This window comes from Chionomys nivalis, chromosome 26, assembly GCF_950005125.1.
Source record: "Chionomys nivalis chromosome 26, mChiNiv1.1, whole genome shotgun sequence".
NCBI lineage: Eukaryota > Metazoa > Chordata > Mammalia > Rodentia > Cricetidae > Chionomys > Chionomys nivalis.
This window is the reverse complement of record NC_080111.1, coordinates 15,597,690-15,610,516: the sequence shown is the minus strand read 5'-3', so window position 1 is coordinate 15,610,516 and position 12,827 is coordinate 15,597,690. Positions and strand designations below refer to the sequence as shown.

General features: G+C 45.1%; 1 protein-coding gene across 1 annotated transcript; it reads right to left on the bottom strand.

Moving 5' to 3' along the window:
- Positions 1–5,690: 5,690 nt before the first annotated feature.
- LOC130866965 (endogenous retrovirus group K member 13-1 Env polyprotein) lies at positions 5,691–10,974 on the bottom strand. Its single transcript, XM_057758642.1, has 2 exons — positions 10,919–10,974; positions 5,691–7,889 (listed from the first exon to the last, which is right to left on the bottom strand). Exon 2 carries the CDS (start codon positions 7,886–7,888, stop codon positions 5,882–5,884), a length of 2,007 nt encoding a protein of 668 aa, XP_057614625.1. The 5' UTR covers position 7,889; positions 10,919–10,974; the 3' UTR covers positions 5,691–5,881.
- Positions 10,975–12,827: the final 1,853 nt, after the last annotated feature.

The following is a 12,827-nucleotide window of genomic DNA, read 5'->3' as shown; positions in this document are numbered from 1 at the left end:
AACCAAAAAACTTATCCTCATCGCAAAATCAGTCCCTGCCTCCTTCCTGAAGGCCCGTCTGGAAACTATTACACAGGTTGAGGGCATGGCCATTTAATCCGGGAAGATGACACTACTCATCTCTTTTGAGCTATAGCAGCAGAGCTGTGAAAGGCATGCCTTCATTCTGCAGCCCTCCTTCTGGGGAGCCTTCAAAGTTGGAAGCAGATTAAATCAAGGTGCTGCCCAGGTGACAAGGGCATTGCTTCTGAGAGTTGCTGCATCTCATGCAAAGGGTAGGCACAGCTGAACACGGGGGAGCTGGGCTCTACCAGGGGAGTACTGGGAGGAATTCCTTCCTGGGAAAATAGAAGTAAATGAAAACAAGGGGACAGTTTTATGCAGCACAGGTACCCATTGCTCAAAACTCAGAGAGGATCCTGCCAGAACTCCACCCATCATTCTTACTGCATCCTCTTCTTAGAATATGGGAGCAGTGAAGGGTCAGTTCTAGCATCCATATCTACTCTTAGAATTGAGACCAATGTCAGTGGCCTTGAAATTGTAGTCTCTATCCAAGTGGGTGGTTTCAGCTTTGATCTGAGGCAGTATCTGATCGCTGTAATGATCTGTTCAGTTTGGTTCGTGCCTCTTCTTCCTGCAGTCGTCAGGATCCTCTCTACCTCGTTCAGTTACTAAGTGAAAATCGATGCCACCGTAATGTGGAGAAGGCAGGATTGCTTCAGATGCTGTGAGCTTTGGAGAATGGGCGTTTCTGATGAAGATGTAGCACAGATCCTTCTCCGTGCTTTGTATTTATGTGTCCGACAACTTTTCTGGCCACCGGGTTGCCTCTTAGGTGATAACGCAGACTGAAACAGCCAAATGCAATTTGGCCAGTCATGCATAGCACTTTAAATTGATTTTTCAGGCTGTTCATTCAGAGGATGCAGGCCATGAAGCTAGATGGTCAATGTGGTCCTGGGCAGACAGGGCCTGGTGAAGTCTCACCCTGATATCATGGGGGAGCTGGGGTCAACCTGATGAGTCTCCTTCCTTGGACAACAAAAGAGAATGAAACCTAAGGAGATACCTCCCTCCCCTGTGACATTTCCTCGGGCACTCTAAGCAAGTATGATGCTTCAGTGGCCTTTTCAGTGAGAATCTCATGTCATTTCTGCTTTAGGAAGGACGTTTGTGAGGGGAGGTGCACTAATAGATGTACCGAGCTTGGATGCCCAGGAACTACAGCAATGGCCAGCATGGCACAATATCTATCTCCTCAGGGAACTCCTGAAATGAGCTTTTCTAAGCTGAAACTAAAGCTGGAACTGGCATCATGGGCTGCAGCTGCCCTTGACTATCCAAAGCTGACCTTGCTCAGGGGGCATAGCTATAAGTGGGGCTCTTCTTCTGGAACTTGCACAGAAGCGTGGAGGTACTTGTGGTCATCTGCCCTGGTTGCATAATAGGCGTGTGCTGTTGTGAACGCTGGTTCTGGAAAAGGCCAGAGTGGGGTCACTCAGAGACTCTTTGCTTTAAGTGAGGTCCTGAAGTAGAAAGGAGGTACCAGACTGAGTAAAGGTGCAGGACCAGGGTCTGCAGGCTTGGCTCTGAAAACTGAGAATGATATGGGAATGTTCAGGAGGGAAGAGTTCATAACCCCCCCTCCATACTCCCCCCCCCCCACATACCCCGATGCTCAAAGAATAGAGAGGAACAAAGAGGTCAAATGGGAGGGATCCGAAAGATCCCCAGTCATGGAGTGAGGGATCCCTTACTGGGCCCCTCCTCCTGCCTCTCTCAGTGGGGCCACTCTGTTGTTGAACAAACACACACCAGGGTTGTACATTTGGCGCCCATGGGAAGCAGCACAGTCTTGACAGGCCGGCCCCTATTGTCCTTCTCAGTCTCCAGCAGCACCAAGTATTCTGAGCAGAAGACGCTATCCCAGCATCAGAGTCAGGAGTGGGTGGCAGGGGAATTTCCTCTTCCAACGTGCTGCGGCAGACACACGGGGCAGATGCAGCCTCAGTCAGTGGGGCATGGCTCGAAGTGCGGCTCCCCTTACGGGAACACCGTAGAGGTGTGGGGGCCCTTCCGGTAATGTTCTGCCCTGATATTGTCAGGACATCAGGCATGTCCGCTTCTGAAGACTCGGTGTGGAAAAGGACAAAGGTGGGCGGGCTTACTGGCTCCTCTTCTCAGGTGATGAGCACAAGGCTATACCAGAGGTGGTGGAGGTGAAATCCTAGGGTTTATGGGCTTGACTGAGGTCGTAGGATCAAACACCTCGTGTTCCCTTTCTCATAATAGCCATGTTCCCGTTATCTCATATTTTCTCACATATAATGGGTGAGTGATCTTTTTGATACCAAACCCATACATAAGACGGGTTCTTGTACAATTACAGGATCTGGGTAGGGCTTACTAGGGATGTTTTCCTGAGGGTTCTTGACCCATGGATGTTCCCGAATGTCTTCCATGTTGGCCCTTCTCTCTGTGGCAACACTGAGTATTTTAAATATAAGATCACGAAGTGGTGTTTGGAAATGTAAGCTGGGGTGTCATAGCTTCCTTTTTTTATATTACTCTCAAGTCTCTTCCAGGATCCTTCCACTGAAGGGGTGGTGCCCCGTGGTGGATAAAATAGAGCACTATACCGAGACTCCAGGTATCTGCTTTCCTCCCATCATACCCTTTCCTCAGAACCAGTTCTGGAGCATTGGAGATCTCAGTCCCACAGCGCTCTTGCAGCACAGTGCCTGCTCCTCACTTGGTAGCTAGGCCAGAGTCTCCCAGCTTTACGTTGCCCTCTTGCATCGAGCAGGATGCTCTCGGGCTTCTGGTCTCGGTGGACAGTACCATCCATGGTAATGGCAGCTTTTTATGGCTGACACTAGCTGCCAGAACACTTCCGCGCCTTTTCCTCACTCAGGCAGTCTGCCCTCTTCCAGTTATCTGCTTTCTCAGATGTCCTTCTGGCGCATACTCCATCCCTTTGAAAGTGTAACTTTGGGTATTTAAAATCTGGGAGAGGCGAATGATGTGTGGGTCCTTAACCATTCCTTAGGGCTGCCACTTAAGTCATGACTAGATGACGATGTCCCTTTGTCACCTTCCACTGCTCTTATTGCCGCTAGCGTGTAAACTCCACGATGGGAGGCCAGTGCCACGGTGCCAAGTCCGCCCTGGCCGATGGTGCACACGCAACACATCATTAAATTGCCTATCTGGGTCCTTATTCCTGGGGAAATTGGCCATGAGGCCTGTTGTTACCGGCTGCCTGTCCTGAAACGGTTGTGCCAAAGCCTGAAACCAACAATTAGAATGGAGATATTACCAAGGAGTCTCACGGGTCACCGAAATCGGCTCCCTGGTCTGTTGGGACAGAAATGTAGCCCAGCCTACAGCCTTTATATACAGGATACTCGTTCTTCAGTCTCAGTGCCAGCTCCACACCTGGCAGCGAGGACAAAGTCTCCCAGCTTCACGTTGCCCTCTGCGTCTAGCAGGATGTCTTGGGGCGTCAGGTCTCGATGAACAGTGTGACACCCATGGCAGCACTTTCAGGCTGACGCTAGCTGTTGAAATGTCGCTCTTTTCTTCACGAAGCCTGCCTTTTGTGATTATGTGTTCTTTCAAGTACCTCCCTGCGCATACTCCTGTACAAGAAATTTAAATTTTCCATTTAAAATCTCAGAGAACCGAATGAGATGGGTGGGAAAGTTTTCTGAGGACCTCAATTTCGAGGAGACGGAGATGTTTCTTCTCCATCATTTTATAGCCACGAGCATTTGAATGCATCGGTGCACCGCCAATAAAAACAGTGCCAAATCCACCCTTGCTGACGGGGCGCACCCCGTGGAATTGGCTGGGTAGGTCGTCATACTTTGAACAGACGTCCATGAGCCCTGTTGTTCACTGCCCTCCTTTCCAGAAGTGTGAAAGGTTGGAAAATAAGAGGCAGCCCCCTGGGATGGGGTTTCCATCCTCTCTGGGCAGCAGTGATTGTTGGGTAGAGGGGCCTAGGCTGTTTTTGTGCCTGTTCACCTCATGGCTTCTTGGGCAACCACTGTGGCGATAAAGCTACTTACTGATTGGAGGTCTCAACCCAGAGTATGGTGTAGGAGGAGGTCCTTCTGAATTCGTGTGGGAATGCTCGGGGGGGAGAGTTCATAACCCCCCCATACGTACCCCGATGTTCAAAGTATAGAGAGGAATAAAGAGGTCTAACCGGAGGGATCCCAGAGGTACCCATTCACGGACTCAGGGATCCCTTACTGGGCTCCTCCTCCTGCCTCTCTCAGCGGTGCTACTCTGGTGTTGAAGATAATGGGTCTGTGCATTTGGCGCCCCTGGGAAGCAGCACAGTCTTGACAGGCTAGCAGAAGACGTCAAAGTCAGGAGTGGGTGGCAGGGGAATTTCCTCTTCCAACGTGCTGAGGCAGACACACGGGGCAGATGCAGCCTCAGTCAGTGGGGCATGGCTCGAAGTGTGGCTCCCCTTCTCAGGACACCATAGAGGCATGGGGGCCCTTCTGGTCATCCTCTGCCCTGATATTGTCTGGACATTAGGCGTGTCCCCTTCTGAAGACTCTGTGTGGAAAAGGACAAAGGTGGGAGGGCTCACTGGCTCCTCTTCTCAGGTGATGAGCACAAGGATATACCAGAGGTGGTGGAGGTGAAATCCTAGGGTTTACGGGCTTGACTGAGGTCGTAGAATCAAACACCCCGTGTTCCCTTTCTCATAATAGCCATGTTCCCGTTATCTCATATTTTCTCACATATAATGGGTGAGTGATCTTTTTGATACCAAACGCATACATAAGACGGGTTCTTGTACAATTACAGGATCTGGGTAGGGCCTACTAGGGATGTTTTCCTGAGGGTTCTTGACCCATGGATGTTCCCGAATTGCCGCGGACTGACTCTCTTGGAGATCGAAGACCGAGGGAGAACAGGGGTGAAGGCTTAGGAGAACCCAGGATTCGGCGAATGACAGACAGACACAACTCTAATGAGATTTGAATCTGCTGCAACTTTACTAAAATTCAAGCATCACTTTTAAGAGATTACAGAAGGAAGTTGGCAGACATAAAAGTTTCCATAGAAAAATGATTACAAACAATTAATTATTCTCAGCAAGTCTTGTGGTCAGGGCCAGGTGGGCAGAGCTTTTCTTTGAAATTCGTCTCACACCGCTAACTACCTGTGCTTTCTCATGGCCCTAAATCATATCTGCCCTCAAGGTAACCAAGGTAGCCCAAACACCATTCTTTAACTGTGCTTCCTCATGGCCCTCAATCATATCTGCCCTCAAGGTAACCAAGGTAACCCAAACACCATTCTTCAGGATTCCACCCCCAGGGTTTATTCCAATATTGAATGACTGACTTCATGTTATCCAGAATAGCCTGCCTTTCTTTCCTATCTAAAATGCACCAGGGGTTTCTCATTCTGGCTAGCCTCTCCATAAATGGTAACTCATGCCATTCCATACATTTTCCTTCATAATTTACCCATATTCTACCAAATCTCCTATCATGGGCTCTTTCTGTTCTAGGGTATCTATAAATTCCCCTAGAGAGCGAGCTGGAGTCTTAATCATAACATTAATGGCTTGAATCAAAGGAGGGAACTGACGCATCAGTTCCTCCGTATTCAAGGAGCTGTTGGAAATGCTTCCTGGTTCCTTGAACAGATTAAGTTTTTGTCAAGAGAAAAATAGAACAGAAGCAGAGTCAATGCAAGAAACCATCGCCAGGAACAAAGTGAACGAGATCATTGAGGCTGATCAGGCACCTCAACTCGAGCAGACTGCCAGGGAACCGCCGGGGGCCAAGCTCCGGGAAGCACGAGCCCCTCATTTTGAGATGACCACCACCTGAGAGGCATTTTGTCACACAGGCGGGACAGCCGTGGATGTGGCAGTTCCCCGTTTTTTATTTTTTAAATGAAACTCGAACACTTCCTGCCTGATGGTAGAAACAGATCTGAAAAGACATTTTAAAAGACAAGGAAATAAGATAACAACAAGAACTAGTAAAAGACCAAGGACAGTCATGAGAATAATATAGTGGATCCAGTCCAAAGGATTTAAGGCTCTCATGTTCAATTCTAATTCTTTAGCCAATGATTCGAGAGTTCCTATCTGTAAATGAGCCTGACTCATAGCTGAAATATCTTTCTGCAAGGCACCCAAATCATGAGTAATGTCACTATCTTTCCATACCCTCTGAAGATGAGCTTTTATTTTATCCCAAGGTAAAGAAGTATTATAAGGTAATGGAGTAACACAAATTGACTGAAAACCATTATGGCATTTAGTTTCCTGTAAAGTCTTAAGATTAGCTACATCTTGTCCCAAAGCCAGCACTACTTCTTCTAACACATTAATTTTTGCTTCTAATTTTGTGTCTATACTTGCTTGTTCCATTAAAGCAAAAGTAATATTTTTATTTAAAACATTCACATAATGAGCAGTATGAATTTCCTGAACTAGTGCAGTAGTAGCTACTGCAAAGGTAGTTAAAATAGAAATCAAAGCTGTAATTCCTAAGATAAGAGCATCAGCAAATCTCTTTGTCCGAATCAGATCATTTAAAGAAGTTAATACTCTTAATGCAGAGTTATCGTACCATGGTTCATCTCCCAAATCTACAGGTAACATTACAAAAGGAGGTCTTTTAACAATAAGCATGACATTTAAATTTTTAGGTTTAGCAGAGGTAATACAATTAGTTAGTTTACAAGAATAACAGTTTATATGATAAGATTTGTCTGTTTGAGAGATCTTAACATGAATTTGTTGTCCTAAAAGCAAAGCATTAGGATATGAAATACAAGCCCTAATTTCATAAGGAAAAGTTTTAGAGGTGCCGGGTCTCTTTTCTAAAAACATATTTGTGGCAGCAACAAGTCTAAACAAATCATTATGAATCATAGTAACATTACTATCCGGAGCCTTTGCTACCCAAATTGGTTCTACAAAACCAGGAGAAAACCAATGCCTGATCTTTTCTCCTAAAAGATCTTTTGGTTCATATCCATGAAATCTGTTACTATGGCTTTTAATATATTCTTCATAATTTCCATCCCCAGAAGAGGCTGAATAATCCCAAACTTCTAAGGAGGTTCCTTTTGGGTTATATTTGATGGCAGCATTAGGAAAGCCGCAAGTTAACCACGTAGGAGATCTAGTTAATGAGGAATCCCAAAATTGATCTTTATGACCATATTTGTGAATACAAGAGGAGATGGGCATATTCATATCCTTTTGAAAAGTTTCATTATAATTAGCAAAACCTAAAGTCTGTATCTGTATCTCCCATATCCATCTCTTATCAGGCTCTGCATGGTCAGGAGCGTCAGCTAAAAAGGTCCGATAACTGACTGGTAAGCATCCATCCAGCACTTCCCCTTGCAGTGTCAGGCAAATTGGAAGTGAATCTGCTCTCCCCTCATAGGATACATAAGAGGAAATCTTAGGCCTGACATCAGAGTCTTGGGAACCACCCAGCCGCCTAGTATCATTAGTCAAAATCCTTATTGGTTCCCTATCCAGCAAGCCCACAGGCTGTAACAAGGGGGGTTGGGGAACATAAGCCCAAAATGCCATGCCTTCTACAGAAGGGGGAGCTGAAATAAGGGCAAGAAAAGCAACAAAATACATGCAAGGAGTCAAAGGCTGTTTCTGATTCTCAAGGAGAATTTTGGCCTTTTTCACTAAAGTGTGAATCATCGTCCAAGTGAGCCGGTCTTTTGGTTTCTCCCTTAGTTTCAGTTTCTGCAAACCGCAAATCACTTGTCGGAGCAGCTGCTGCTGTTGTCTCCTTCTGAGTCTTTTTCGTTTCCAGCGGCGCTGGTCGCACCAGTCTGTCCGGGATCCAGATGGGGGAGTTCGCATCCTGTGGGAACACACAAGCATACCCTCGCCCCAAAGTTATGAGCACATCTGGTCCTTTCCATGTACCAGACAAAAGATCCTTCCATAAAACTTGGGGGAGACTTGAGTTGATTTTAGCTGTCCAATGAACCATAGCAGGAGTTTTTCCTTGTTCATTGGTGTTGAGGTGATTAATAACAAATAGAGCATGTGAAAGTAAATGATGAGGAGTGAAATATGTATTAGCAGATTGTAACCGTTCTATCTGATTTTTTAGTGTTTGATGGGCTCTTTCAATTATAGCCTGTCCTTGAGGATTATAAGGAATCCCAGTAGAGTGACTTATTTTCCATTGAAGGCAAAATGTTTCAAATGCTTTAGAAGTATATGCAGGGCCATTATCAGTTTTTAACTGAAAAGGCTTGCCCATTATAGCGAAAGATTGGGACATGTGCTGTACCACATCTTTTACCACTTCTCCTGTTCTTGCTGAGGCAAATACCAGATGTGAGAAAGTATCTATAGTGACATGTACATAGCTTAACTTCCCAAAAGATGGAATGTGAGTAACATCCATTTGCCAGAGAACATTGGTTTTAAGCCCCCTGGGATTAACCCCTAATTTTAAGGGATGATGGGTTTGAGGACAATTAGAACAATTCTTAACAATCTGCCTTGCTTGTTCTCTTGTGATGTTAAACATTCTTTTCAAAGCCAGGGCGTTTTGATGATGTAAGGCATGACTTTTTTCTGCCTCCACTACTGTGGAGACAACTGTTCTTGTCCATAAATCTGCCATAGCATTACCATGAGCCAAAGGTCCTGGCAGGTTGGTATTCTTGTCCATAAATCTGCCATAGCATTACCATGAGCCAAAGGTCCTGGCAGGCTGGTATGTCCTCTTATATGACCAATAAAGAATTTTTCAGACCTTTGATGAATAAGAGTTTGTAACCTTTTTAGCAATGGAAGAATGGTAGAATTTCCAGAAAGTAAAGCAGTTTCTATAGCTGGAAAAAGATTAATAACATATTTCGAGTCCGAATATAAATTGACTTTTTGAGGGAAAGTTTTAAAGGCTAAAATAACAGCTTTAATTTCTGCTTGCTGAGCAGAAGTCCGTTCTCCTTCCTCCACTAGTGGCTTCTGTCCTTCTACAAAAACCACAGCTCTTCCAGAGGAAGAGCCATCGGTAAAAACTGTAACTTACTCCTACTAATGCTTGATCAACAAATTTTTGGCATAATGTAGGACTATTTTTCATTCCCTGTGGCAATGTCTTCTTTGAAAATTAGCTGAAGGAACACTAAAAGCAAAATATTGGCAATCTGAGGGATCTAATTTTATATTAAAAAAACAATCTTGTAGATCAATTATAATCAATGACCATCCTTCAGGCACTGCTACAGGGGAAGGGAGACCTGGCTGTAAGGCTCCCATATCTTCCATGACTGCATTTACTGCTCTGAGGTCCTGTAATAACCTCCATTTTCCTGATTTTTTCTTGATTACAAATACAGGAGTATTTCAGGGACTATTTGATTCTTCAATATGTCCCTTGTTTAATTGCTCTTGCACTAATTGTTCTAAAGCCTGTATTTTTTCTTGTGTAAGGGGCCACTGATTTATCCATACAGGCTCAGTGGTCTTCCACGTGATTTTATCTGCATATAGTTCATTGACAGTGGCCCCTATGAAAAATGCTGATCACTGAGGTGATTCGAAGTGACTAATTTTAAATTTAAGTCTCCCATCATATCTCTTCCCCATAAAGAAAAGGGGAGAGAGGGTAAAACATAGGGTTGTATCAACCCTTCTTTCCCTTCTAATTCCCATTTAAGGGGAGTGGAACTCTGCATGACCCCAGGTGCTGTTCCCAATCCCATCAATGAGGAGCCAGTTTTTTGCACAGGCCAGTGTGTAGGCCAATCTGAAGCTGATATGCATGTCCTGTCAGCTCCTGTATCCAGGAGGCCCCTGAATTTTCTTCCATTCAACTTAATTACTTTAAATGGTCTCTCATCTAAGTGTTGTATCCAAGCTGCTGCTTCTGTTGACCCAAACTGTCCTGCTCCTCTCTCTGGCTTCAAGACAGGATTTGGGAGCTTAATGTAGGGTAAGAGAAGAAGCTGAGCTATTCTCTGCCCTTTATGTATCTGAATAGTTTCTGACAATGGCCTTACCATAATCTTAATGTCATTTTCTGTATCTGCATCAATGATTTCAGGAAGAACTTCAAAGTTCTTCTGATAATTGGAACTTCTTCCAATTATGAGGCCTACTGTCTGAGGCAGCAATTGGCCCTTCACAAATGTAGGGATCAAGGAAATCACGTCCCATTTTGATAAGATCATGTCCTTGGCACTAGCCAGATCCAGTCTGGCACTCCCTGGGGTTGCTCTAGGGAGTTGATGAATAGTGAATTGTGGAGCTGATGGATTCAAAGAAGAAGTCAACTCTAGAGAGAAGTTAATTTCTCTCACTGTGGACTCTTTCTCATGCTCTCCTTTTTGTTCGGGGCCAGGAGAGAGCCCCTTACCTAGTTTTTTGACTCTTCTTTCTCATCCTCTTTATCCTCCTTATCAAGAGGAGATCCATCCTTATGAAATTTGGATTTACACTCATTCTTCCAGTGTTTTCCTTTTTTACACCGGGGGCATAAGCCTGGAGGGCCCTTTCTATCACAGCCCTTGAGTTTTCTGCAATCCTTTTGCAGATGACCTGTTTTCCCACAATTATAACATGAGATTCCTTGGGAGGGGCCTTTTCCATTACCTCCTCCAAATGTCTTTTTTACATAGGCGCTGAATTTCTGTCCTTTCATGGCTGCAGCATAGGCCATACCCTGGACTACTGCTGGTGAGGCATCCATACATGCTTTTCTACAATCCTGAATAGATAGAAACATTTTACCATTCTTAGTCATATGTTGCCCCATGGTTACTGAGATTACTTACACTTAACCGGTCAGCCTTTACCGGCGGGACTGCAGCTCCCTGGTAAGATCCGATCCTAGGTCCTGTAAAGAAAAGAAAGGAGGGAAAAGATTACCTATCCTTCAAGTCCCTGTTCGGGCGCCACCTGCCGCGGACTGACTCTCTTGGAGATCGAAGACCGAGGGAGAACGGGTGAAGGCTTAGGAGAACCCAGGATTCGGCGAATGACAGACAGACACAACTCTAATGAGATTTGAATCTGCTGCAACTTTACTAAAATTCAAGCATCACTTTTAAGAGATTACAGAAGGAAGTTGGCAGACATAAAAGTTTCCATAGAAAAATGATTACAAACAATTAATTATTCTCAGCAAGTCTTGTGGTCAGGGCCAGGTGGGCAGAGCTTTTCTTTGAAATTCGTCTCACACCGCTAACTACCTGTGCTTTCTCATGGCCCTAAATCATATCTGCCCTCAAGGTAACCAAGGTAGCCCAAACACCATTCTTTAACTGTGCTTCCTCATGGCCCTCAATCATATCTGCCCTCAAGGTAACCAAGGTAACCCAAACACCATTCTTCAGGATTCCACCCCCAGGGTTTGTTCCAATATTGAATGACTGACTACATGTTATCCAGAATAGCCTGCCTTTCTTTCCTATCTAAAATGCACCAGGGGTTTCTCATTCTGGCTAGCCTCTCCATAAATGGTAACTCATGCCATTCCATACATTTTCCTTCATAATTTACCCATATTCTACCAAATCTCCTATCATGGGCTCTTTCTGTTCTAGGGTATCTATAAATTCCCCTAGAGAGCGAGCTGGAGTCTTAATCATAACATTAATGGCTTGAATCAAAGGAGGGAACTGACGCATCAGTTCCTCCGTATTCAAGGAGCTGTTGGAAATGCTTCCTGGTTCCTTGAACAGATAAAGTTTTTGTCAAGAGAAAAATAGAACAGAAGCAGAGTCAATGCAAGAAACCATCGCCAGGAACAAAGTGAACGAGATCATTGAGGCTGATCAGGCACCTCAACTCGAGCAGACTGCCAGGGAACCGCCGGGGGCCAAGCTCCGGGAAGCACGAGCCCCTCATTTTGAGATGACCACCACCTGAGAGGCATTTTGTCACACAGGCGGGACAGCCGTGGATGTGGCACCGAATGTCTTCCATGTTGGGCCTCTTCTCTGGGGCAACACTGAGTATTTTATTATATGGCAAGGGGATGGTTTTTTATGTGTCCCATATTTCCTGAATGTTTTGTGATGAGATTTTGTTGGCTTTGCTGTTTTCTTTGATCAGTGCGTTTATTTTCTCTATGGTGTCCTCAGAATCTGAGATTCTTTGTTCTATCTCTTGCATTCTATTGATTATGCTTGTTTCTGTAGTCTCTGCTCGTTGACCTAGATTTTCCATATCCAGCTGGTCCTCAGTTTGTGTTTTCTTCCTTGCTTCCATTTCAGTTTTCAATTCTTGAACTGTTTCCATTACCTGTTTGATCGCTTTTTCTTGGTTTCCCAGGGTATCATTTATGTATTTACTCATTTCTTCAAACTTTTTGTTATACTTCTCATCCATTTCTATAAGGGCATTTTTTTACATGTTGTTTAAGGGACTCTATTGCTTTCATAAAGTCAATTTTTTCCACTTCTTCTGTGTTAGGGTGTTCAAGTCCTTCTGTTGTAAGATCATTGGGTTCTGGTGTTGTCATGTTGGTTTTCAGATTGTTGGGTGAATTCTTGCCTTGGCGCCTGCCCATCTCCTCCTACCAATGCTATCTAATGGGTCTTCTAAAACAGGATCAGGTTTCCCTGCTGGCCAGGGGCCTCGCTGACTAAATGCCCCCACTCCGTTTCCTGGCTCCCACCGCGGGCCAAGATCCCTCTCACCACTCAGAAGGGTCTTCAGGAACAGGACCAGGCTCCCCGTTCGCCAGGGATCTCTCCAACAGAAGGCCTACCAGTTTGCAGGCCAGCCACCAAAACAAAGAAATTCCCGCTGCCCTCTGCCCCGAGCACCCGAC

Coding starts and splice junctions, on each gene's coding strand:
- LOC130866965 (XM_057758642.1), bottom strand. CDS start 7,888: ATGCGAACTCCCCCATCTGGATCCCGGACAGACTGGTGCGACCAGCGC.